The sequence below is a fragment of the Thalassophryne amazonica genome, chromosome 11 (assembly GCF_902500255.1).
Source record: "Thalassophryne amazonica chromosome 11, fThaAma1.1, whole genome shotgun sequence".
Lineage (NCBI taxonomy): Eukaryota > Metazoa > Chordata > Actinopteri > Batrachoidiformes > Batrachoididae > Thalassophryne > Thalassophryne amazonica.
Window position 1 is genome coordinate 27,636,300 of NC_047113.1, and position 25,723 is coordinate 27,662,022.

A 25,723-nucleotide genomic window follows, 5' to 3' on the forward strand; every position below is an offset into this window, starting at 1 on the left:
TCGCTTATTTTCAGGCAAAATGTGGGACTGTTTTTCTCTCCTCTTTCTTCCAATAGGAATGTGAGCTCTGAACGCAGTGAGGCTAGACGAAAGCTGAGAGAATGCACAGGATTAGTAGATTCACTAATGTTCATTGTCCAGTCACAGATCAATCGCAAAGATGTAGATATTAAGGTGACATTTCATTATCTAATTACAGTCAGCCCTTTAAACACTGTTTGAGTTGGAAGCATCTCTTTGACCATCTTGTTTCTTCTGTTTTGACCTTTCTGTAGTTGGTGGAGAATAGTGTCTGCCTCTTGAGGAATTTATCCTATCAGGTCCACCGCGAAGTCCCTGGCTGTGAACGCTATGCAGAAACCACACCCATAAACCAAGGGCCTGGCTCAAACAAGGGTGGCTGCTTTGGGTCTCGAAAGGGGAAAGGTCAGTGTCAGCTGACAGTAATAAGCCTACAAACTGTGCATCAGGAATTTGTTGTTGGTGGGGTTTGAGCTTGTTGGTGGTGGAAACGCCTGTTCCTGTTTTTCACACGTTGCCACTGTTCCCTCCTTGTCCTGTTCTCTCTCGCCTTATTTTTTTTCCATTCCTTCTTCCACCCTCCTTCTTTTTTCTTTGCTGTGTTTAGATGAGTGGTTTTCCAAAGGTAAGAGTCTTCTCTTGATGCTCTTGTGAACTTTGGAAATGGTTGACTACTCTGTCACCTTCCATTTTACTAATGCAGAATGTACATCATTGGACAAATGGGAATGTTTCACACTGTTGAATGGACATCCAGTAGATGGGCATGATGAACACACGATGCACATGGCACTGCATGGTTACATTTTTAATTCCACTGGTTGCATGGTCATACTGCACATATCTGCTCATCATTCAGGCACTTAAATGTACATCCCAGTCAATTTCCCTCTGGCTTTGTTGCCTCTTCTAATGTTTCTGGGTCTCTGCCTTTATTTGTGTATCTACAGGAAAGAAAGATGGACATGATGGAAGTGCAGACCAAATCGATATTCCAAAGAGGACAGCGCCTGCCAAAGGTATGTCTGTCTCCTTTTACCTGTTCAGTCCACTGCATCACACACACTTGCACAGCTAAATTTAGACCCCTACTATTGTGGTCTTCAGTATTCCCTGCTGGCCATAAAACCAGAAAGGGATATAGAATTATAATCTGTCCACATGTACATCAGTCACACTTTTTGTGCACTTGATAACTTTAAGAAACTTATCTTATTTTCACCAAACCTGAATTGCTGCTTCTTCCGAGTGCTTCCATTAAGCACCACCACAGAAGATCATCTGCTTCCATCTCACCCTCTCTGTGTCACAACACCACCTGCGTTTCTCACCCTATCATAAACCTCCCCTCTAGCCTGCCTCGACTCCTTCTACCTGATGGCTCCATCCTCACTATCCTTCTCCTGATCTCTCCACATGTCCAAACCATCTCAATTTCACCTTTCACTAATTCTCCAAATGTACAACCTGTATTGTGTGTAATGACTTGTAGTCTGCAAATCGCATTACCACACAGAAATGTTTTAGACTTTTAAATTCTGTTCAGCATTCTGTAAATCTAACATTAAACTGTTGTTTCTCAGGCTACGAGCTCTTGTTCCAACCGGAAGTGGTTCGCGTTTACACTTCACTGCTCAGAGAGAGCAAGAATCCATCTGTTTTGGAGGCTGCTGCCGGTGCAATCCAGAACCTGTGTGCCGGTCGTTGGACTGTTAGTACCCTTACTAAACACAGTGAATTTCTCCTGCAAAAAAAAACTAAACATAAAATAACACTTTTACATGAATTGTCACATTTAGTCTCCACTTAGTTGCTGTGATAACCCCACAGAAACTGCCGTTCTGAAACTTAAAGGTTGTCTCTTCATGTAAACTGATTTCATAACTCTGTCTTCATTTTGTCCAGTATGGTCGGTACATTCGTGCCACTGTACGTCTTGAGCAGGGTCTTCCCATGATGGCAGAGCTACTGGCCCATGGCAATGACCGTGTGGTTCGGGCAATGTCTGGAGCATTGAGGAACCTTGCCATTGACAACCGTAACTGTGAGCTGCTTGGTAAGAGCCTTCTGCAGGATGTGTTGGCATGTTTCACTGATGTTCTTGCATGTTTTTTTTTGGTGGCCATGCAAGGAGGAGACTAAGAGAAGACACTTATGATAGGACATATAACCACACAAGAAGTCATACTATTACAAATATTTGCAATAAAATGCTGGTAAAAAGGAGGTGCTCATGCTAACATTAACAGTTAGTGTTGCTTTATAGAATAGAGGGTTTATTGTCATTGTACACATACATACATACAATGAAATTTGTCCTCTGCATGTAACCCATTCTAATTACAGTTAGACACAATCCAACCATTGGGAGCAGTGGGCACCCACAGTCTGGCGCTGGTGTGACACTAGTGACTTCTAAAAGACTGTCATTTTCAAGACGTGAATGATTAAATCCACTTTTTTTAAGGCACTCCTTTTGGTCAGCTGCTGTCTGAAAAACCTAAAACAAATAAATAAACTCCTCCTTTCTGTTTATTGGCAGGTTGCACACCAGCTGTAGAGGTGCATACTGTCACCTACTATATCAAGACTGTGTACAATCATGCCATTAATTATTCAAAGCAAATACGATACAGAACATAACTCCTTATGTTCTGACACAAGGAGTTAATCCTCCAGCTGCTGGTTAACAAATTACTGAAGCAGCATGCCTCCATGGCTTTACCATCAGTCTTGACAAACGTCCTGTGCCAGTCTACCCCACTATTTGCTACTGATTGCCCTCCATTTCCATTGATGAAACCAAACTGATGACTGTAGAGGAGTTCCCATACCTCGAAAGTACAGTGGCTGTTGCCTTGACGAGCAGAAACTCCAGGCTCTACAAAACAATCCAAGCACCCTGTAGACTGTGATCCTGAGTACTGAGCCACCATAGCATACAGCTGTCAGCTAAACTGAAAGTGAGTCCCTTTTCTCTTGTTTATAAAATAGATGACAATGATCTATTTTAGGCATTATATAAAACAAATAATTACTGTTTTTTCATTTGTGCAATGGAAAGAATATTTCATTTGGTGTGCCTCATTGAATAGAACATTTCATCTTTCACCTCATGAAACATTCTTACTGTTGCACCCATAAACATTCATTATTTGTATAACATTACTCTGCCTTGGCAAAAGAAACCAAGGAAGACCTGAAAAACATTTCAGTGATCACTTGAAGGTCTATATTGCAAGTGCTGGCATCCTCCCTAAACAGCTGAAAGAGCATATACAGGGCAGGGCGATCTGGCATACTCTTGTTACAGCAAATGTATGTCAACTTTGAAAAGTGCTGGCATCAAAGTATCACGGAGGCCTGTCAGAGAAAAAAGATAGCAGCACTTAATGTCCTTAGGCAGTTTGCCTGCGGTCAGTTGTAGGTAACTCCACAGCCACCTGCGAGTCCGGTACGTTGGCTTAGTGGTTGGCAGGGCCTCACAACAAGAAGCTCGTGGGATCGCCTCCTGCTCTTTCAGTGTGGAGTTTGCATGTTCTGCCTGTCTGTGGGGGTTTCCTCCGGGGACTCTGGTTTCCTCCCACAGTCAAAAACATGCTTATTTACGGCCTGCATCTTTCTCTGCTCTTGACCAAGGCAGTGTCTCTACATCTGGAGTTGGTCCCTGGGTGCCGCACTGTGGCTGCCCACTGCTCCTAGTGGTTGGAGTGTGTCTAATTGTGATTAGGATGGATTAAATGCAGAGTACAAATTTCATTGTATGTATGTACAATGACAATAAAGTCTCTGTTCAATATCAAATTGAAATGAGTAGCACATCGTCATCGACATAGCGGATTCTATAAATGGATAGTGAGAACCCCGTTACATCACTGTGTTTTGTCTGCAGGAATGCATGCAGTGCCTCACCTTGTAGCAAATCTTCCTGGAGGTCAGAGCCAATCCGGACGCAGTCTGTCAGAGGAGACTGTCGTGTCTGTACTAAGCACACTTGCTGAGGTGCTAGGTAATAGACTGGATGCAGCGAACACCCTCCGAGCATCACAGGGCATTGAAAGGCTGGTTCTTATCAACAAGGATGGGTAGGTTTTTCGTTAGTTGGGGTCAGGATTTAATAAACTGTAAAGCAGAAATGAAGAGCTAATGGGACATATAATATCAATACAGATTAAAGCTTAGCCAGTCTTTAGGCCAACTTCAAATGTGTAAAGAATGCACGTATGTACAGTTGACATATGCAATAAATAAATAAGATGCCAAACCCTGTATTTGGGCATCTATCATTAATTAAATGCACACTTTTTTTTTTCTTCTTTTTTTTTGCTTATCAGTTCTGGATCCATTGATGTTATCCTTTTTGTTGTTGTGTTGCTATTAAGACATTTTTAGTATACCAACAAACATGTATGCATGTTTTATGTTTATATTGCAACATTTAGGCTCAATCTTAATACCCTTTGCCCCTTTCCCTCCATTTTTACCTGAGGCCATCAGATATGGCCATTGGGTATTGTGAAGGCTTTATGTCTGTCCGTTTGTCTGTGCTCAGTCCTGTTGCTGCCAAAGTCTTGAAATTCACAGGGAACATTCTTGGGACACAGACCTTGGACAAGTTCAAAGATGGCTAACCTTGACCTATTTTAAGAGGTTTAAAAAGTCACTTTTTTTTTTTTTTTTTTTTTTTAAGTGGCGGGGGTAACAGCCAATAGTAGTGCTGCGCCGTAACGTCAGTGCAGGTCTCTCTAAAATCACTTAATTTATGTGTTTATATGACATGCTTCTCATATATTATGTAAAAGCTAGCGAGAAATAAACACTTAAAGTGAGAATGCTGTTTTTGGAATCTAATGACACCCTTGGAGCAAAATTGTGGACGTTAGCGTGCACGCTAACTTCTTATTGAATTAAATTTCTCATCAATACTAGCAAATGCACAGAAGGTGATATATTAATATTCCTTGATTTGCACAACTTCCACTCTTGTCAAAAGCTCATATATGCACACACAAGGCCTCCGGCAGACACCGTTAAAACATATTGTTTTTGATTGATTGATAGAGGGGCTTTATTGAACATGTACTAATTGTATGTAAGACAATAGAATCTTCATAATTAATTAAACAACTGCAAATTACAAAGAACACAATGCTCATGCAGCCGAGTGTATTTTAGCATTGTGTTATATTTGTGTATTCTATGACTGGAAGGATGAGGGGAGGATATTTTCATTGGGCCTTTATGTACTACTTTTATGGATAAAGATGCCACCATACCTTACTGTTAGACAGCCATCCCTGGAAATATATAAAGACTGAATGTTTTTAAAATGTATTCATCAATCAAGACTAGACCCTGACTGATATGGATTTTTGGGAGGCAGATATGATACAGAGAATGAGACAGAAATTATTTTTGGAAATTATATGTATAGTTTTCATTTCTTGCTATTGTTTGCCAATATAAGAGGAAAAATTGGCAAACAGATTAGATTTGGAGAGAAATACAGCTGTTTGAGACATACTTCTGTCATCTTGGATGATTTTGTTTACGCAACCAATCAACGTACATCATGCTGCCATCACATTGCCTTCACTGAAAAGTTCTTTGCCAGTTGCTTGGGTCATTTTTTTTAGATCGTCGTTAAGTGCTGAATTTTCGATCAGGCAGGTTTTGGGCACCTTAGGGGCCCTTGAAGCAAAGCTTTTGGTTTTTATTTCGCTTTTTCATTTTTCCCTGCTAAACCCTAAAGCGCATATGTCTGTGAGTAATACTTGCCTTTCTATGGAACTGACCTGTTATGGTCTTCTGAAACAGTTGATAGATGTATTTTATAAGTTAAAAACTGGAGAGATGCTAACACGTTAGCATGTCTATGGCATTTTCAATGTTAAAGATAGCATTAAGCTGTTCGCATCTCAGCACGTTTGTGTGCATTTGTTTTCTGTATAACAATTAATGACTTTGTTGTAAAAGAGTCAAATGCATTACAAATGAATAGTTTTTCATTTGTTTATTTATATATTAATAATAGCAATGACAACAGTTGTAGTTATATAAATAATAATGCTACAATACAATTTTAGAGAAAGTGACAAAAAGAACCTGATAAAACAACACAATAGAAAAGATGAAACCAACTAACAATGAACATAAATATAGAAATAAATGTTTCCTGTGAACACCTAGTGACTCTGACACCCCCACTTCATCCCTGTATCCTGTGAAAACACATTCTTTATATTTAGTTTTAAACTGTTGAATGTTTGGACGCTGCTTTAGCTCCTCACCCACACTGTTCCACAGTCTCACCCCACAAATAAATGCAGAATCTTTTCTTGTTTGTATGGATTTTATTTATTTTGAAGTTGTTTTTCCCTCTTAAATGATATCTCTCCTCTCCATCCCTGAGCAGTTTATGTATGTTTTTGATAAAAGGTTATTTTTTGCTTTGTACAATACCTGTGCTGTTTGTAATTTTAGTATGTCTGTTAATTTTAATATTTTTGACTTTAAGAAGAGTGAGTATGGTCTTGATAACTGGCATTATGACCCATATTGCTCTTTTTAAATAAATTAGTGATTTTATTAAGCTTATGTAGTTGTGGCCCCAGATCTCTACACAATAATTGAAATCCGGTAAAACAATGGAAAAGTATAGGATGTGGAGTGATTTGTGATCCAGAACATGTTTTGCTTTTTTTAACACTGAAATGCTTCTTGATAATTTGGTTTGTATGTATTTGATGTGTGGTTTCCAACAATTAATTAATTATTAATTAACCCTTTCAAACTGCACCCCATCTATCTGCATTTGTACGTGGTCATTCATTCTGCAGTTCCCAAATAATATTAGTTTTGTTTTATTTAAGCTTAATGATAATTTGTTTTGGCCAAACCATGTTTTCAATTTGTTCATTTCTTCTGTGATTTACTCCAGAACTATCTGCCAAGATAGAAAACTGCTGCATCCTAGTAAGAGCATAATACTACTAGAGGTGTGATTTTGAATAAAGAAAGTTGGGTTTTCCTCTCACCAAAATGGGTGCCCCAGATTGCATTTCAGAGCTTCTAGAATTGAAAAAAAAATTGCGCGGGGGGGGGTTCACCACTTTCATCTCTGTAGTAGTAGTGGTACTGACATGTGAGACGTTTATTGACGTAACTCCTTGTAATTTCTGCTTCTGCACCTTTCAGCGTCTCCCATTTTGGAATGTATTCCAAAAAGCACGCACGTCTTCTCTGAAAATGGTACTACTTTGCTCTTTTGGACGGGAAGATGCACACAAAATACACTTTTTTTCTTCATTTCAAGTAGAGAGAGACCAATATATCGGTCGGCCAATAATTGGCTGTGTATGGGCCATGCCAGTTATTGACATTGGCCGATATATCGGCCGGGGCCAATAATCACCCCCGGCTAATTGCCGTTTATCGGTCTGTCTCTACAGAGTACCCAGAGGGATTATCAGACAGCCGATACAGATTACCGAGATATCTCTAATTTGAAGATAATGCATCGTCTTCACTGTAGGCAGCTATGTTGTCGCCACATGTCACTGAACCGCTGTGTTGCGGCGATTGTCATTAGCCAGGACGTTAGTGCACAGGCTAACATCTGCTAAATGGTTTGTAAATCCTTCCAGACATATTATCGGGTTACAAAAATGTTTTCAGTTTTAGAAGGGTTTATTTCTCACCAACCTTTGCATATTATATGAGAAACATGTATGTAAACGCACAAAATGAAGCGGTTTTGAAGAGACCAGCGACTGGTGTCGCGGTGTAGCTCTACTCACCTGCATCACTCAAACACAAAATGGATCAGATTGAGACAGAATGTCACTTTTTAACCTCTTAAAATACATCAAGGTTAACAATCTTTGAACTTGTCCAAGGTCTGTGTCCCAAGAATTTTTTTCCTGTGAATTTCAAGAGTCTAGCAGTAATAGGACTGGCTTATGCTGAGCATGGACGGACGAAAAGCCTTTGCAATACCCGATGGCCATATTTGATGGCCTCGGGTAAAAATCATACCCACCCTTTTCATAGGCTATGCAAAGACACAATATATTGGGATGGCTGGATGTCTAATAGTACTTACAAAAGCACAATTTAGAGTTGTTCAAAATTTTTTAACAGGAAGCATTCGGATCGTGAGGTGCGTGGCGCGGGCCAGGTGCTACAACTTGTGTGGGCCCACAAGGAGCTGCGCCGGCCCCTTGAGAAGGACGGCTGGAAGAAAACTGACTTCATGGTCAACCTCAGTACTAATGCTGGCACCTCCAATGGTCCCACCACCCGAGCCAACGGAACCTATGAAGACAGCACCACACCACTGCTGGACAGAGGTGCATGATTTCAATATGGTCACACTTCCAACATTACTAAAATGACTTGTTGAATGAGCTAGAGATGTGGAATAAAAAGCAAACTTATTTCCTGTGATTGTGTTTAAAGTTTGTGTTTTGGCTGTTTTGCTTTGTTGTAGGAGAGAAGAGGGACATGATTCCACTAAATGACCTGAGCCCTGGTAAGTACATCCTGAAACTCTTAACACTCTTGATCAAGATGACAAAAAAGTTTGTGTGTGTGTTTTGTTGTTGTTGTTTTTTTTTTAAGCATGTCATATTGGGTGACTTTAATTATTTAGAGGCCTACTCAACACTGGACCAGAGGGAGAGGAGGCACACTCTGGATGACACGACAGACACTTTACCGGTACATTTTTCATTTACACATGGGAATGATGACTAACCTACACTAACAGCTAGTCTCCTGCACCACTGTGAAATGTCACTTTTCTTTTAGTCTTCCTGTCTTTTAAACCTCACAATTACTAAAATGTTCTCACAGTCACCACGTTTCCCTCTTCTCTCTCTTTCTGGTTGTCTCTCAGCGAGGGGTGTACGGGCCCAGAAAGGGCTCTCTGCCCCTGTTGGACTCCTATGATGGTTAGCCCCCTCCCTCCCCTCTACCCCTTCTGCATGTAACAGCATGGTATGTCCAACTGACCTCTTGTCCTGCATGGACTCTATGAACTCTGTTCATATATTTCTTAATAACTGAAAGCCCCACTAAACCTAATCTGCGATGTTGTACAGCGAAGTGTTTGAAGTCTACTGGTGTTGATACTTGACTCTATAATAACCTGATGTGACATGCACATGCTGGTATGGCATGCTGCAGTGTTCTCGTGCTTTGTGGTCCATGCAGTTTGTCACTGTAGAAATAATTCCTCCAATAAAGAGTTGAACTTTAATGACAACATGTATGTACAGTAGTGTTGTCACAATACCAGAGTTAAGACTTGTCCCTACCTTGTAATTTTAATATCTAAAATTGAATTCCCTGGTTGCTGATTTCAGTCACAGTAACCATTGTAAAGTATTTCATGTAATGCATAATCAGGTATCGCCCTAGGCTTCCCCGATGGCCAATGAATGCACAATGTGGCGCGCCATGTATATGATAATGTATGACTTTTTGTTTTTACTCTGATCAAGCGAGGATGCACCTCTTTCTTTTTTTATGCAATCTGTTGTTTGTGGTCTTGTGACTGCTGTACAGTTGGATGATAAAAAAGATTGCAAAGCACCCTGATAAACATTGTATACAAAGTTTTTGACATTTATACTCTATGGACAGATCTTATAATGCATTACACAGCAGAAGTAAATGTTATGGTAACATCTGCAGGTTGTAGATTGCATGTCAAAGTGCAAACAAAAAATAAAAAGAGGGGAAAGTGGAAACAGCATGAAAAATTACTCATAATCCAAGCTGCAGAAACTGTTGACAAAAGTTATTGAACACAGGGTTGTAGTTACTGATACAACAGGATTGCAAACTAACCCATGGACCTCTGTATTACAGATTTAGAAGTTTAAAAAAATAAATAAATAATGCAACGCTAAAATACGCTCGGCTGTATGACCATGGGCCTTTTAACAGCGTCTGCAGGAGGGCATGCGTGTGCACATACATGAGCTTTTGAAAAGACCACGTAAGCCTTTGACCATGTTGGAGAAGCTTGAATCTTCAACTGGACTGGGTTGCTTGATGCGAGGACGTTTCGCTTCAAGCAACCCAGTCCAGTCGATTCAAGCTTCTCTACTATGGAAACCACCTGGACAGCTGAGAGCCTTCACAGAAACTTTGACCATGTGTGACGGGTGTGCACGCTGACATCCACGAGATATCTTGTAAATCACTCCAGAGGTGTTATCTGGTTACAAAAACAGCATTTTCAGTTTTAGAAGCGTTTATTTTACTTTTACATAATAGATGAGAAACACGTTAAGACTTGCGCAGAAACACAGCGGTTTTGGCAGCCTGAGAGACATCAGCCAGTGATGTCATGATGCCTCTCTACTCTGATTGGCTGTGTCCCAAAATAATTCCCTGTGAATTTGAAGACCCTGGCAATAATAGGACTGGACTTATGTTGAGCACAGACAGATGGACAGACGCAAAGCCTTCGCAATACCTGATGGCCATATTTTGATGGCTTCGGGTAACAAAAACAATTGAATGGTTTGAAAGTAAAGACAGGGAGGCTCTGTTCTGTAAACAGAGATTAATATTTAGCAAAACTTTGTTGCCTTGAACTCAACATCAGGCATGATGCAAGAAGACAGACAGACCTCCTGTCCTTACCGTTCACAAAAAGAGCCCTAGATTGTTACTGCACCATAATGTTGAGTCAAACTTGGAATGATAAATTATGAAGAAAGAAAAATAATCTTTTAAAATTAAAACTTCCTAAAAATAACAAAGGAGATGTCACTAGGAACTTAGTTTCACGAACTCCATTTCTGGAGGAACAGTTATGCTTGTGCACCAGTGAAGAAAGTAAGGCTGGTGGGGAAAACCACTGATCTGTATATAATACTGGATAGCTCATTGGCCCACACACACACTGTACAATCCGCTGAAGTAAACTGGCAGACATCTTGCCACTCCCAACTTATGGGGACCCCACACACACACACACACACACACACACACACATCTTCAACCGCTTAGTCCAATTGAGGGTTGCAGGGGGCTGGAGCCAATCCCAGCAGTCATAGAGCATGAGGCAGGATACACCCAGGACAGGGCGCCAGTCTGTCGCAGGGCCACAAACAAACACAGTCACACCCACACGCACACCTACGGACAATTTAAAGATTCCAGTCCACCTAATCTGCATGTCTTTGGATGTGGGAGGAAACTGGAGCACCCGGAGGAAACCCACACAAACACGAGGAGAATATGTAAACTCCACACAGAAAGGCCTCAGGTGGGAATTGAACCCATGACCTTTTCGCTGTGAGGCAACAGTGCTTACCACTAATCCACCGTGCTGCCCAGACCGCACATAGACAGCTTATTAGAACGTCAACAATTTCAAGTAATAACTGAGCTGATTCTCTCATTTACTTATTTTTGTTCTTTGGATAATGTAAGATTAATCCCTCATAATCTATGCATGCCATTTTATTATTTTATTTTATTACTTTGACATTTCTTCCCTTCTGTTTTCACTTACTCGTATCTCACTGGACAAATACTCAATTATAAAAATGATCATCCTTTAATCAGTTTATACAAGTTTTGTGGAAGCAAGCCTTTATATATATATATATATATATATATATATATATATATATATATATATATATATATATATATATATATATATATATATATATATATATACGAGGTCTGTTAGAAAAGTATCCGACCTTATTATTTTTTTCAAAAACCATATGGATTTGAATCACGTGTGATTACATCAGACATGCTTGAACCCTTGTGGGCATGCGAGAGTTTTTTTCACGCCTGTCGGTTACGTCATTCGCCTGTGGGCAGTCTTTGAGTGAGGAGTGGCCCACCCTCTCGTCAATTTTTTTTTTCATTGTTTAGGAATGGCTCAGAGACTGCTGCTTTGTTTGATCAAAATTTTTTCAAAACTGTAAGGCACAACTGAGTGGACACCATTCGATAAATTCAGCTGGTTTTCGGTAAACATTTTAACGGCTGAGAGATTTTGGTCTGGTAGTGTCGCTTTAAGGACGGCCCACGGTGCCTGACGGCGATCTCCGCTTCAAGGCGGCAGCGCCTCGCCGTTTCAAGTTGAAAACTTCCACATTTCAGGCTCTGTTGACCCAGTAAGTCGTCAGAGAACAGAGAACTTTCAGAAGAAGTCGGCATGAGGAGTTTATTCAGACATTCCATTGTTAACGGACATTTTGTAATGAAAGAACGTGCGGGCAGAGTCGCATGTCGGGCCGGACCCGACCGCGGGGGGTCGCGACAGGAAAAACACCTCCGTTGGAAACCTTAACGGGCAAGTTGGAACATGCCCAAGCTGTTAAACAATTTCTCAGTTACTCACTTATTGAAAGCCATCAAAAGCCGCCTGAATTTTACAAATGGTTTTCAACACGGAGGTGTTTTTCCTGTCGCGGCGCACACGTTTTTCATTACAAAATGTCCTTAAACAGTGGAATGTCCGCATAAAGTCCTCATGCCGGCCTCTTCTGAATCTTCTCTGTTCTCTCACGAAGTGCTGCGCGACGTCCCGCTCCGTGGGAAGTCCTTACAGCGACAAACACCCCATAATCTCTCATCAGCTGTTAAACTTTTCACTGAAAACCAGCTAAATTTCTCGAATAGTATCCACTCGGATATTCCTCACAGGTCCAGAAAAAATTTTGATAAAGCAACGCGCGCCGTCTCGAGCAGCGTGTGAAACAAAGGAATTCAGCCGAGAGGGCTGAACCACATCTCACTCAAGGCCTGCCCACAGGGAAATGACGTCACCGACACGCGTGAAAAAACTCACGCATGCGCACGAGGGTTCAAGCATGATTGGTGTAATCGCACGTCATTCAAATCCATATAGTTATAAAAAATAAGTGTCGGTTTCTTATCTAATAGACCTCGTGTGTGTGTATGTATGTATATGTGTATATATATATATATATATATATATATAATGTGTATATATATATATATATATATATATATATATAATGTGTATATATATATATATATATATATATATATATATAATGTGTATGTATTGGTACTATAACACGAACAATATACCAAATATAACATGAACAAAAGTGGATGGATAACAAAAGTCATGATGGATAATACAGAAATAGTAGTAGATTTATTTATTTATTTTTTTTTTTTTGTAGTTGCACTAAAAGAGTAAAACACCACTTAACTAGCTACAGGAGAGTTAGTTTTCCCTGCAAGGACAACATTTATTGCACATCGCTCTGAGCTTCAGCCTAAATTAAGTAAATAAAGCTCGTAGTAACAATGCCTATAGTTCCAAAACTATTCACAAGTAGACCTAATAAATGTCTTAAATAGTTTGTCCAACACAAAACACGTGGCTACACATGTTGTCAGTAAGCCACTTATTATTATTATTATTATTATATTTGTCTATATGCTGAAATAAGGGATAGAACTCTTCAAATTATTCTTCATTACTTCCAGTTTCAATCATATTCACAGGTGAAATGTTCGTCCACAGCTGTTGATCTGGTGATTTGCGCAGTTTATAGCTGCACATGAAGGTATTTTGTAACAAAATTACAAAGAATAAAGTTGCGTGCACCTCATTAAAGATCAATAGAAAAAAGCGTTCAGGAGCGGGACATCGGAGCGGTAATATGACAGCCGGTTTGCTTCAGAAATATTGGCCAATGAGCGATCCAGTATTATATAGAGATAAGTGAAGCCAACTCGTTAAATGAAGTCACAGCACCTGCATGAGTACATCTTTGGGCTGGTTTGTGATCAGTTTGGTGGGTTTTTAAAATATATAACACTAACTTGAAACAAAACTCGGCCATATTGCCTAGTTCTGACTGAGCTGAAGTTACATTTCATCAAACTGAGAAACATTAAATGTGCTCAACAAGGCTGGAAGCTTGGCTACTGAGGCAACTATGCCTGAGGTATTGATAAATAAACATAAAATATGTATAAATGAAGACTAAATTCAACTTTTTGTGTAATTGTTAAAAAATTGTTGCCACAGCATTTGGCAATTGTCCCATTACACGTCCACAAACTGGGGTGTGGGACAATGTGTCACTGGCTTCTTTTCCCTTCACTGGTTACTAAATATGTAAAGTGACTACAGAAACAAACTTGGGGTGAGGGGGGCCTATGGTACTTGGCATCTGGCACCATAGTTGTCCCGGTTTCAGCATGTTGGCACTTGCAGTTAGTATGATTGCTTCCCGACAAATGTGTCCCTGAGTCAAGGCCACCTGTGCCTGATTACCTTTTTACATCCAGAGTTGCGTCAGGAAGGAAGGGCGTCAACAGGGCTGCATGCGGATCAAACTCGGTGCAGAAACCACAGGAAATTTGGTTACGCACCATTGTTATCCCCGTTTTGACGCTCAGAAGAATTCACATTCCAGTTGTAAACTGTAGAATGAGTCCCTCATCAATCGACTTGTAATTACTTTGTGCACAGCTGCACTCTCAAACCAGCAGGAGGAAAACTGCATTGTCAATCATTTTCAAAAGTTTCTTTACATTTAGTCAGGCAAATGTGCACACATGTGCCTCCATAGGGATCCTGTCTGTGCTACCAAGTACTTTTGGTGACATTTGTGCCTGTGCACTGGCACCAAGAAGCTGTTTACTGCACGTGGTTTTAGTTTGCCTCATACAATTACACTATGTAGCCCATGACCGTGTTTACATTCAAAATCACGACTGCACTGATGACTTTTCCCCCAAAGTGTAAATACCCCCCCCCCCCCCCCCAAAAAAAAAATCCATGTTGATTAATCTCAGTTTCCCTTTCATGTGTTTTCTAAACTTGTTAAACCATTTTTTCCACACTTTAGTCAGAGTTCCTCTATGGCGTGCAGTAAAATGTCATTTAGTTTATTTTTGTTCAGTACTATTAAAGAGTTGGCTATTGTGACAGCACCAGTGTGCAGAGTGCCGTACTGATACCACATAGTGCGTTTCTGTGTTGGCTTCTTAGTTATTCTGTAAAGTTGCTCACGTTCATCACATCTCTGTATTAATTGTTTGTTTTTACTCTCTGGTCCTACAGAAAAACTGATAGTGTGCATCACCCAGATGGGGCCTTCCCTGCCTTGCCACTGCTACTGAGGAGAGAACATCCAGATGCGCAGTTTCTCTCCCCCACCCCACCCCTCCTCTTTCTATCAAAGGACAGATGGGATTAGAAGATGAGGGTTGGCATCCAAAGACAGTGCTTGTTTGGCCAAAAAAAAAAATGAAGCAACAACATGTACTGTAGATACATCCATCTAACTTTAAGTTCTTTGTAGCATCAGAAGCATACTGCATTTTTTGGGGGGAAAAAAAAAATTATGCTGCAAAAGCAAGCCTCTTTGTTTGGTGACAATCATTTAATTGTGACCTCCTTCTGCTTTATCGTTTTCTTCTGTGTTGTCGACATCTTGGGAAATGTTGCTAGCACCTGCATCCTGATGACGAATCTGTACGTAGACTTCTGTCTAGGATGTATACTGTATATAGAAAGAAAAAGGGGATAACTGCATTAGATTTGCTGGTTAATTTAAGTCACCGTGGTGGAAAGCTGGGACGGGCTGATGTGACGCGGCCGCCCTGTAGCTTAGAATGTTTATATCAGAGTTATTTTCCTGTGCAGTTATTTTGTCTCAGTGCGGCGGGCACAGAAGGAGCAGGTGTGAATAATTGTCATACAGTAAACCTGTGGAGACACTACTGTGGGCTTTGGAATGAATTTAAGGACCACACCCATTAGACCATATATTGATTAGTTCAAGCATTCATTTTGTGTGTGGTGTTTTGTTCTTGTTTGCTTTATTTTCTACACTGCAACAGTTTTTCGTTACTTTTCTTCCAAATGCTTCTTTTTGTGTTTACTGCCAGAGGTTCCGACGTAATTGATTGGCTAATACGCCAAACTTTGTCTTGAAAAGCGTGTTGTGACACCTGAAGCATAAATGAATAAAGCATGTTGGGGTTCTACTTCAGTGATGGAAACATTCCCAGCCTGACTGTAGCAGAACAACACTTAGGACAAAAACATGCTCTGAAACTCTGTTCTTCCCTCAGACACTTCAGAACGGGAGTCTGTGGCTTCTCCTCCTCTTTAATACCATCACTGTCCGTCTCTGCTAACTATGGTTTTCTACTTTGAAATCAACCACTACTTGCTGTCTTTTGCGATGTAGCCGACGATACGTGTACATCGTGATTTGTGCTGTACTGTTTTATAAGAGCGTATATATGGTTTTTTGGGAGGCTTCACTCAGAGGCGACTCGAGTTTAGGCAGATGGCTGTTACTTGGGAGGTTTGGTGTGAGAAACAAAAAGCACCTTTTTGTTCTGATTATTATTATTTTTATCTATTTTACATTAATTCTCACTTTTTTGTTTGTACCTGATTTTATGGTGTGGTGGGTGAAAGCATTATGCAATTAGGTCTACTTTTTTATTTTAGTTCCACTTTTAATGCTGAGTTGTTTTAATGGTAAAAGAGACCAGCCGTATATAATTTTTTTTTTTAAAGTCTCCACACAGTATATTTGTAATGTTGTCTATTAATGTAAAATTATGATGTACCATTCATACCTGCCTTGGCTCTGAAAAGTTGCGTTTTTCAGTAAATTATGTAACTGGTATTGCTGTTTTTTGTTTTTATATATATATAAATAAAGATCTTTTCTTAGACAAGATTTGGCAGTTTGTGTGGCGAGAGAGCAGTGTTTATTCAAATGCTAACATCTCTAATTGGAGAGTTATTTTCTATGCAGTTATGTGTGTTGCCAAAGCATTTTTTTATTATTATTTAAGAATGCAGTGGTTAATGTGTTAAAGTACTCAGGCCTCAGTGTTCATGGCAGTAACACCGGAGCAAAGTTAAAGATTAAGTGTTGACGTTCTCAGCTTTGCCGGTGTCTCTAATTTCATAGTGAGCCACATGCTGACAGGCAAGAGCTATCCTGCTTGGTCATGCCTGTTTATGCACCCTGGACAAGTCCTGCAACAAGGTTGTTTGAGGATGTGAAGGTGTCCTGGTGTCCTCAGTATGTCATGAATCTGAAATCCTCCCACACTGATTGAGAAAGCAGCCACGAGGGCTTTGAGTGCGAACCAAAGTGCCGGTGTCGCAGACCGAACGGTCCCCCCTCAAAATCAGTCCCCCTTTTGCATATGCACATGCTCGCAACAGTGGTGACATGTATTGTTATTTTCAGGAAAGTAGTCATTACCCCTCCCGGGTTTCTCGCTTTGCCACCAAAGGAATAGATGGCTCTCGCTCCTGATATACATACATTCTTTTTTCAATGTGGCAATCTGATCGTTGTCATAATATTAATAAATTAAAGGATCTATTACGCCTGTCATTTTTAAATGCGAAGTAAGACCGCGCCACACCACTGTGCTTTTTTTTACCCCCCCAAGCCTCCTGCATCACTCCAACCTGCATGAAGGTGGAATAACTTCTTTGAAAAATTAAAAACAAGCAAAAACCTTATACTTGTATTTAATAGTTTTGTATTACAAATAGATATGTACAACCCAGTTCCAATGAAGTTGGGACGTTGTGTAAAATGTAAATAAAACAAATACGATTTGAAAATCCTCTTCAACCTATATTCAATTGATTACACCACAAAGACGATATTTAATGTTCAAACTGATAAACTTTGTTTTTGTGCAAATATTTGCTTATTTTGCAATGATCCCTGCAAAATGTTTCAACAAAGCTAGGACAGTAGTATGTTTACCACTGTGTTACATCACCTTTCCTTCTAAGGCCGTGTCCACACCACACATCACACGTGGGCAACTGCGGCAACAGGTTGCCATGTAATCCCTATGGAAGGACGTGTTGTGGGGCCACAAAAGTCCAAGCCACACAATGTGACGCGATGGATGTGAATGATGCGATTTTCGAACGATTGACGTGTTTGTGGCGCGATGTCGAGTTGCGTCCCGTCGCCTTCTTCCCCAAGTTGAAAAATCTGAACTTTTTCGTCTTGTCGCGCCACAATGACCGTTCAGGGACTGAATATGTAGTAACGCGGAGATGTCTGGAGTTTATACTTGGTGTGGACATGTCCTGTCTCTGGCAGCCAGCCTGTGAGCAGGACTTATGTACCTTTTGTCCTTTATTTCACAATTATGACAAGAGTTTGAGAGGAGAGCGAGCAGCAGCCAGTTTTTTTTTTTTTTTCTTTTTTTCACGTGCGCATGCGAACAAATCGTCCGTGAAAATTTTATTCACTACACAGATGTATAATAAAACAAATGGTGACTGGTTTATAACACAATTATGGCAGAGTTTGAGGGGAGAGCGAGCAGCACCGCAGCAGCCAGTTTATTTATTTTTTTTCATTTGCGCGTGAACGTATCGTCTGAAGACAATTTTATTAACTACACAAATGTATAATAAATGGTGACCGGTTTATAACACAATTATGACAGAGTTGGAGGGGAGAGCGAGGAACTGCAGTGGCAGAAAGGTTTTTTTTTTTTTTTTTTTTCTCTCAAATGTGTGCTCGCGAACGGAACAGGAGGTCCTCAAACTGGGTCCTGGAGAGGTGGAAGTACTGCTGAAAGTGGCCCTCATCCAGATGCAGCTCCTGCAGCAAATAATGAAACTCTCCAAATTGGGAACGTCTCATGAGGATGTTGTGAACCCAGGGACGGTGCCGCTGGCGACGTTTGTCAGCTTTCCACAACAAATAGAGCATAGCAACTCACTCCGTGTGATCAAGGTCCGGCATGTTGACGGTGAGCGGAATGGAAGCTCCTCCTTTTTGATAATGCATTGGGGTGAATTTTCGCAGCGAAAGCAGAGCGACACACCAAGCGATGGTGGCGCCCGGCGAGGGACGCAAATTTGTGGCGTCCAGTGTGAACGAGGCATAACAACACAATAAGCTTTTGGGAACTGAGGACACTAATTGTTGAAGCTTTGTAGGTGGAATTCTTTCCCATTTTTGCTTGACGTACGACTTCAGTTGCTCAACAGTCCGGGGTCTCCGTTGTCGTATTTTGTGCTTCATAATGTGCCACACATTTTCAAAGGGTGACAGGTCTGGACTGCAGGCAGGCCAATCTAGTACGTGCACGCTTTTGCTGCATCGCCACACTGTTGTAACACGTGCAGAATGTGGCTTGGCATTGTCTTGTTGAAATAAGCAGGGACGTCCCTGAAAAAGACGTTGCTTGGACGGCAGCATGTGTTGCTCCAAAACCTGGATGTGCCTTTCAGCATTGATGGTGCCATCACAGATGTGTAAGTTGCTCATGCCATGGGCACTAACACACCCCCATACCATCACAGATGCTGGCTTTTGAACTTTGCGCTGGTAACAATTTGGATGGTCTTTTTCCTCTTTTGTCCAAAGGACATGACGTCCATGATTTCCAAAAACAATTTGAAATGTGAACTCATCAGACCACAGCACACATTTCCACTTTGCGTCTGCCCATTTCAAATGAGCTCGGGCCCAGAGAAGGTGGCAGTGTTTCTGGATGTTGATGTATGGCTTTCGCTTTGCATGGTAGTTTTAAACTTGCACTTGTAGATGTAGCAACGAACTGTGTTAACTGACAATGGTTTGCTGAGGTGTTCCTGAACTGAACCCATGCGGTAAGATCCTTTACACAATGATATTGGTTTTCAGCCTTGCCGCTTACATGTAGAAAGTTCTACAGATTCTCTGAATCTTCTTATTATATTACACTGTAACAAATTTTTATTTTTGTTTTGTTCCTGGGTACTAGCTGTTATTCCACAGAAACTTTGCTTCTGTGATCAGGACAATAATATTTTGAAATTTGTCTGTTTTCAAGAATATTCTCGATTCGCCTTCACTACTACTGAGTAGTCTTCTAGAATATTCTTTAACTGCTAGAACGGTCCAGAATTTTATAGAAGTTTCCAGAATTATGTAGAAATTTCAAGAAACTTTTTGAACTTTGTAGAACGTTAAAAATTAAATCAAAGTTTGTGCTGAATGTAGTCATTTTTCCATAGACTTTAGACATAAGCAGTTGAAATATAACACTTAGAAGCTAGGAACAAAAATTGTTACATAATGTTATGGACTGTAGATGATGGAATCCCTAAATTCCATTCATTTAATTCTGACCACCTTCTGCTTTAATGTTTTCTTCTTGTTGACATCTTGGGAAATGTTGCCAGCACCTGCATTCCATTCCATTAAATTCCATTCATTTAATTCTGACCTTCTTCTGCTTTATCGTTTTCTTCTCTAAATTCCTTGCAATTGAACGTTGAGAAACATTGTTCTTAAACTGTTGGACTAATTTTTTTTTCCACGCAGTTGTTCACAAAGTGGTGATCCTCACCCCATCTTTGCTTGTGAATGGCTGAGCCTTTTGGGGATGCTCCTTTTATACCCAATCATGACACTCACCTGTTTCCAATTAACCTGCTCACCTGTGGAATGGAATGTTCCAAACAGGTGTTCTTTGAGCATTCATCAACTTTCCCAGTCTTTTGTTGCTTTTGTTTTTTCTTTTGTTGCCCAACTTTTTTGAAATGTGTTGCAGGCATCCATTTCGAAATGAGCAAATATTTGGACAAAAACAATAAAGTTTATCAGTTTGAACATTAAATATCTTGTCTTTGTGGTGTATTCAATCGAATATAGGTTGAAGAGGATTTGCAAATCATTGTATTCTGTTTTTATTTACATTTCACACAACGTCCCAACTTCATTGGAATTGGGGTTGCATGGCTTAGTCACACAAGACCACGCTGCACCACAGCGCTTCCTTTTTACTCTTTTCTTTTTTCTTTTTTTTGGAATGATAAACTGTTTGAAAAATTTAAAAACAAGCAAAAACTTACCTTCTAGCTCATACTGCCCTTTTTCCAAAGCCTTCCTCACCCACCCCTCTCTTCTGGATTTTAAAACCAGCGGGTTAAGTGAAATCCTTCAAGTACAGCTTAATCGCCTCCATCAGTTCATTGTAATCACAGTCTTTCCGTCTTCCAAAACTCTTCAGTGGCATCCATTATCACTATATATATATATTTATTTATTTATTTTTATGTATGACCTGCATGTTTGAGACTGTGATCCACAAACTCATTCGAGATAAATGTATTTCTATCAGAACTTAGGTGTTGCTACACATGAAAATACTTTACTAGTGTATGAGATGCACCAGCTTTCAAACCCTAAAATAAATACTTGCAGATTTGGTCCTCATTATAGTTTCATCTCGATTGTAGAGGATGTTTTTCATTTTTATTATCAGGATTACTGAAAAACCATTTAAGTGATTTTCTCACACACAGCGTTTTGCATCTGATCTCGTAGAGAAACTTGTATTTTAGGCTGAACTTAAAAAAAAAAAAAAAAAAGTAAATAGCCGGGTCTAGGAAATATACCGTCCTTTTAAATTGGGAAAAGTTTCCATGAAATGTAAGACGTCTGGACTGATTTATAGGATGTGTTCCATTCACAGTTGTGGCACATCTGTGTTCCAAGCCAGAGGTTTTTTTTCTTGTTTTTCTTTTTTTTTCTTTCTTTTTTTTTAATGCTACAGACTCCTTTGATCTGTTTATTTACACATTTTTATTTATTTTTGAATTCATGGGCTGCTTTGAACTGATTAAGAAATGCACTTGGTGTAAACTTTGTTTTAAATGAACTGCTTTTTGTGTAATTGTAACATTCAGTATAACCTGCTACCAATTGATATATTTGGGTTTTTTTTTTTTTTTTTTTGTGCATGAGTTGAGACGTTGCATGTCTTTGGCAAAAGAGTGCACTCAAGTGCCATTCTAGTTAGCAGCGTACCTATCTCCTGCTCATGTTCCTGTATGCATGAACACATTTTATGCACATGTTGTGTGAGAGGTGTGCATGCTCTGTGTCAGGTCAGCTGGTCCTCCTTAAACTTGAGAGCACTAAGCAGCAGATTCTCCTGCCCTCTCTGCGTCCTGTCATTTGGAGTCATACCTATTTTTGGCTCCCTGCTGCTCTTAATTTTCTCTCAAGCTCAAATAGAATCGGTGTCATTTATCGTCAGCGTTCATCTGCGCACAGGAGCTGTGGGAACTACTGGAAGACGTGACCAAAGAAAGTTTTACAGCACATTCCTGGAGATTATTTTAAAAAAAACACACACATTCTGAAGGCTGCCTGCTGTGAGCAAGACGACACGTCAGTGCCTGTGACCGTGAATGATGATGCACAGAAACCGCATCGCTGGGCGACTCTGTGGCCTGTAAGTGGGATGACTGCGAAGATTTGGTCCTTCTGATCCCTGGAGTTTATTTCAGGATCATAGTGGGGACAAACTTCCAGAATAAGAACCCGGGAGCCACACAGGAACCTGATCATGGATTCACTCAGTGTCCTTGGCCCTTCATCTGCAAACTCTGAGGATAATTCCCCTGACGGCACTCCAGCGGCTGATTCCTCCCGTCACACCTCTCACACCGGGAAGCAGGACGGCCTCAGCGGCGTGGGTTATGGTCTTGCTGTAGCGTGGGACCACTTAAGGCCCTTCATCCCCTTCTTCCTCATCAGCTTCCTGGTTATGGCCCTGGTCTACCTGATGCAGGCCATCATCTACGGGGGGCCCTTCAAGGACCCGCTGTTCTTTGTCAAATTTAATGAGCGCTGGCCCAAACCCAGTCCAGTGCTACAGGACTCTCCGTCCCCCACCGAGCGTTTTGACCCAGTGCCCTCCTTGACCTCTTTGTGGGATCTGTTTGATCTACACAGAGAAAATGGGACGATGTGATGAAATTGAATGTCCTTCTAGTTCAAAGAGGAGATGTCTGACTTTCCCCTGGTGTGGACGTGAGAACAATAACCCGAGTCTCTGGGAGTGCGGACAGTCGCTCATGTTCAGGGTGTCCTTCACCTGCGCTGTTGAACATATACATGCTGCAGGTCAGGAAACAACACATGAAACTGGGCCGTGGCAGCATTTTAAACAAAATTAAAGTGATTTGTTGTTGTTGGGGGGGTGTATTCAGATCTTCCAAAGAAATAATGATACTGTAAGTGTTTTAACTGGAAATACAGCAGGCTGATGTCACTGTTGTTGAACTGTACAGACATAAGTATTTTAGCTGTACTCTGGATATTAACCCAGAATAAAGCACCAACTTGTAGTTTGGAGAATGGAAAATTTAATGTCATTTTGAACTCTTTTCATCCCCTTTTATTTAGTGGATCAGGACCAGAGTTGAAGTTGAAACTTCAGACATGATTAAAACAGGACTTGTTTTCTATATATTTTTTTTATTATTCAGAATACTGAGTATTTACTTAAAAACGTGTCACTACACTATTGTTTGAGAATGATGTAATTGCAGTTTCTGCAAAACAGGCCTGATTTTTAAAATGTACAACTTTTGTGTTTTGTTCGAATGTCAAGACTTAAATGTTATTCACGTTACATATTTTATGCAGACATATATGTGTGTGTGTGTTTACAAATAAACTGTTTTTAATTTCTTTAAACTGTTGTGTGTTGGGGAGTTTGGCTGGATGTTTTTGTGTTGTTTTCTTTTCTTTGCTGTCCAGGTGGTATGCAAACTGGTTTTTGTCTGTGGAGAAGGTGCTGGCAGAAGAGTCCTTCACCCTCATCAGCATTATTAGCTGCACCTGTGGAGGATGTTCACATGCAGGCCTACTGACTCGCAGCACCTGTGGATGATGCTCAAGTGTAAACTTAAAGACTTTCAGCTGAAGCAGATAATGAGATGGCGTTCTGCATTTAAGCCATGAGTGGTTCAAGCAGAATTGCCGGGAACTCGACCTTGTGACGTTCGTTTGTGAGACGCTGAGGACCGCGCCAGGGTTTGACACATCGTGCCTGTGAAGGAGGACGGGTGAGGGACACATGCTGTCAGCACACATCAGAGGTGATTATTGTCTGAATGATCGTTAATAGTAATTTGGCATTTTGTTACGCAGTATATTTGAACATTGATGAGAATTGTGCAGTTTGCTTCTCACTGCCGTGGCGTACGGACTGATGATCCTCCACCTGTTGTGAGAAGCTGCTCATTTACATAAAGCTTAAATTCAGACCTGAATGTGTTGTTGATAGTGTGTGCCTCTGACAGATATTTGCTGTAGCTCTGTTGACTTACCTCACCTTTTCCATCCTTCACAGAGTCATTTTGTCGTGTCCACCTGGGGGGTGTTTGGCGGTGAATCTGAGTCCAGAAGCGCCGAGGCTTCGATCCTTTTGGGCGCTGGACAGCGCGCCGTCCTTCACTCCGCCAGACAAACCACATATTTATGTTGTACACTAATTATTGCACTGGAGGGGAAATAAAATCGTTTTGTTTGTGGAACCGCTTTCTGGTTATTTAGCGCTGGGTTCGGTCAGACGTTGGTCCGCTCCTCAACCTGCGTCTGCACATAACAGAAATGTTGCAATCCAAAACAAATGTACACAATAAAATAAAAAAAATCCCAACTTCAAATGTTACTTTTTTGGAAATATATATTAACATGTACTTTAATTTTTGTCTTCAGTTTTTTTGGTTGTTACTTATCTCTTTTTTTTTAAACTAAATGTAAGCAGTTTATTTGTGATGTTTTATACAATTTATCCAAATAATGCACAGTCTTAAATTCCAATCTGTTGTTTTCCATCTGTTTCACTTGTGTCTTCTGAAAAATTTGCAGTGTGCAGTGCGTGACACTATTTAAAAGTGTTTCTATTTAGACCAGAGTATTAGAAACATAAGGCTGTGCAGTAAAACACTTAGTGCAGCAGATAAGTGAATATTTACTGAGGGGTCCTTCAAATGGTGATGCAAGCATCAAATTTGGCACACATACTCCTTAGACATTACTCTTTTAAAAATGCCAAGTGGCCACAAGAACTTTCAATAGGCGGCCAAGAAGGGGACAATTGAAGAATTGCACAGGGGTCAAAATTTAAAAATGCTCCAATCATATTGAAAGGTATTCCATATTATTTGTCTGATCATAAAGATTCTGAAAAGGTATAGTTTGGACTATCTGTGACTGAATGTTATGGAGTTATGGGGTAAAAACAGCAAAAACACAGAGAAATTTGTACAGGGGTCAAAAGTTAAAGTTGCTCCAGTTTTGGTAAAAAGTGGTGCAAATTACTAGTTGAGCTAATAGGATTAATATATGGAATAGTTTTGACTGTTTAACCTTTACTTTGCTTGGTCTCCAAAGTAAAGGTTAAACAGTGTTGATATCCATTGGATTCTATGACATGTGACATATGCTACCCTGTAACATGATAACTAAGCATGATACATGATGCAAACTATTCCTTTTTAAAACCATATTCACTCAACTAATAATTTGCATCACTTTTTACCACAATTGGAGCAACTTTAACTTTTGACCCCTGTACAAACTGAAATTGACCTTTCTCAGTGTTTTTGCTGTTTTTAACCCCATAACTCTATAACATTCATTCACAGATAGTCCAAACTATACCTTTTTGGAATCTTTATGATCAGACAAATATTATGGAATACCTTTCAATATGGTTGGAGCATTTTTAAATTTTGACCCCTGTGTAATTCTTCAATTGACCCCTTCTTGGCCGCCTATTGAAAGTTCATGTGGCCACTCTGCATTTTTAAAAGAGTAACGTCTAAGGAGTATGTGTGCCAAATCTGGTGCTTGCATCA

The 25,723-nt window shown here is 40.3% G+C and overlaps 1 protein-coding gene across 1 annotated transcript in view; it reads left to right on the plus strand.

Annotated features, from left to right (window-relative positions):
- Positions 1-16,755, plus strand: part of LOC117519809 (catenin delta-1-like) — a 50,885-nt gene extending 34,130 nt beyond the window's left edge. The window contains 12 exon segments of the mRNA XM_034181053.1: positions 57-174; positions 276-426; positions 629-646; positions 972-1,040; positions 1,605-1,732; positions 1,927-2,077; positions 3,914-4,106; positions 8,164-8,372; positions 8,513-8,554; positions 8,675-8,742; positions 8,921-8,975; positions 15,119-16,755. Coding sequence (XP_034036944.1) covers positions 57-174; positions 276-426; positions 629-646; positions 972-1,040; positions 1,605-1,732; positions 1,927-2,077; positions 3,914-4,106; positions 8,164-8,372; positions 8,513-8,554; positions 8,675-8,742; positions 8,921-8,975; positions 15,119-15,177 — 1,261 coding nt within the window. The 3' untranslated portion in view covers positions 15,178-16,755.
- The last annotated feature ends 8,968 nt before the right edge of the window (positions 16,756-25,723 follow it).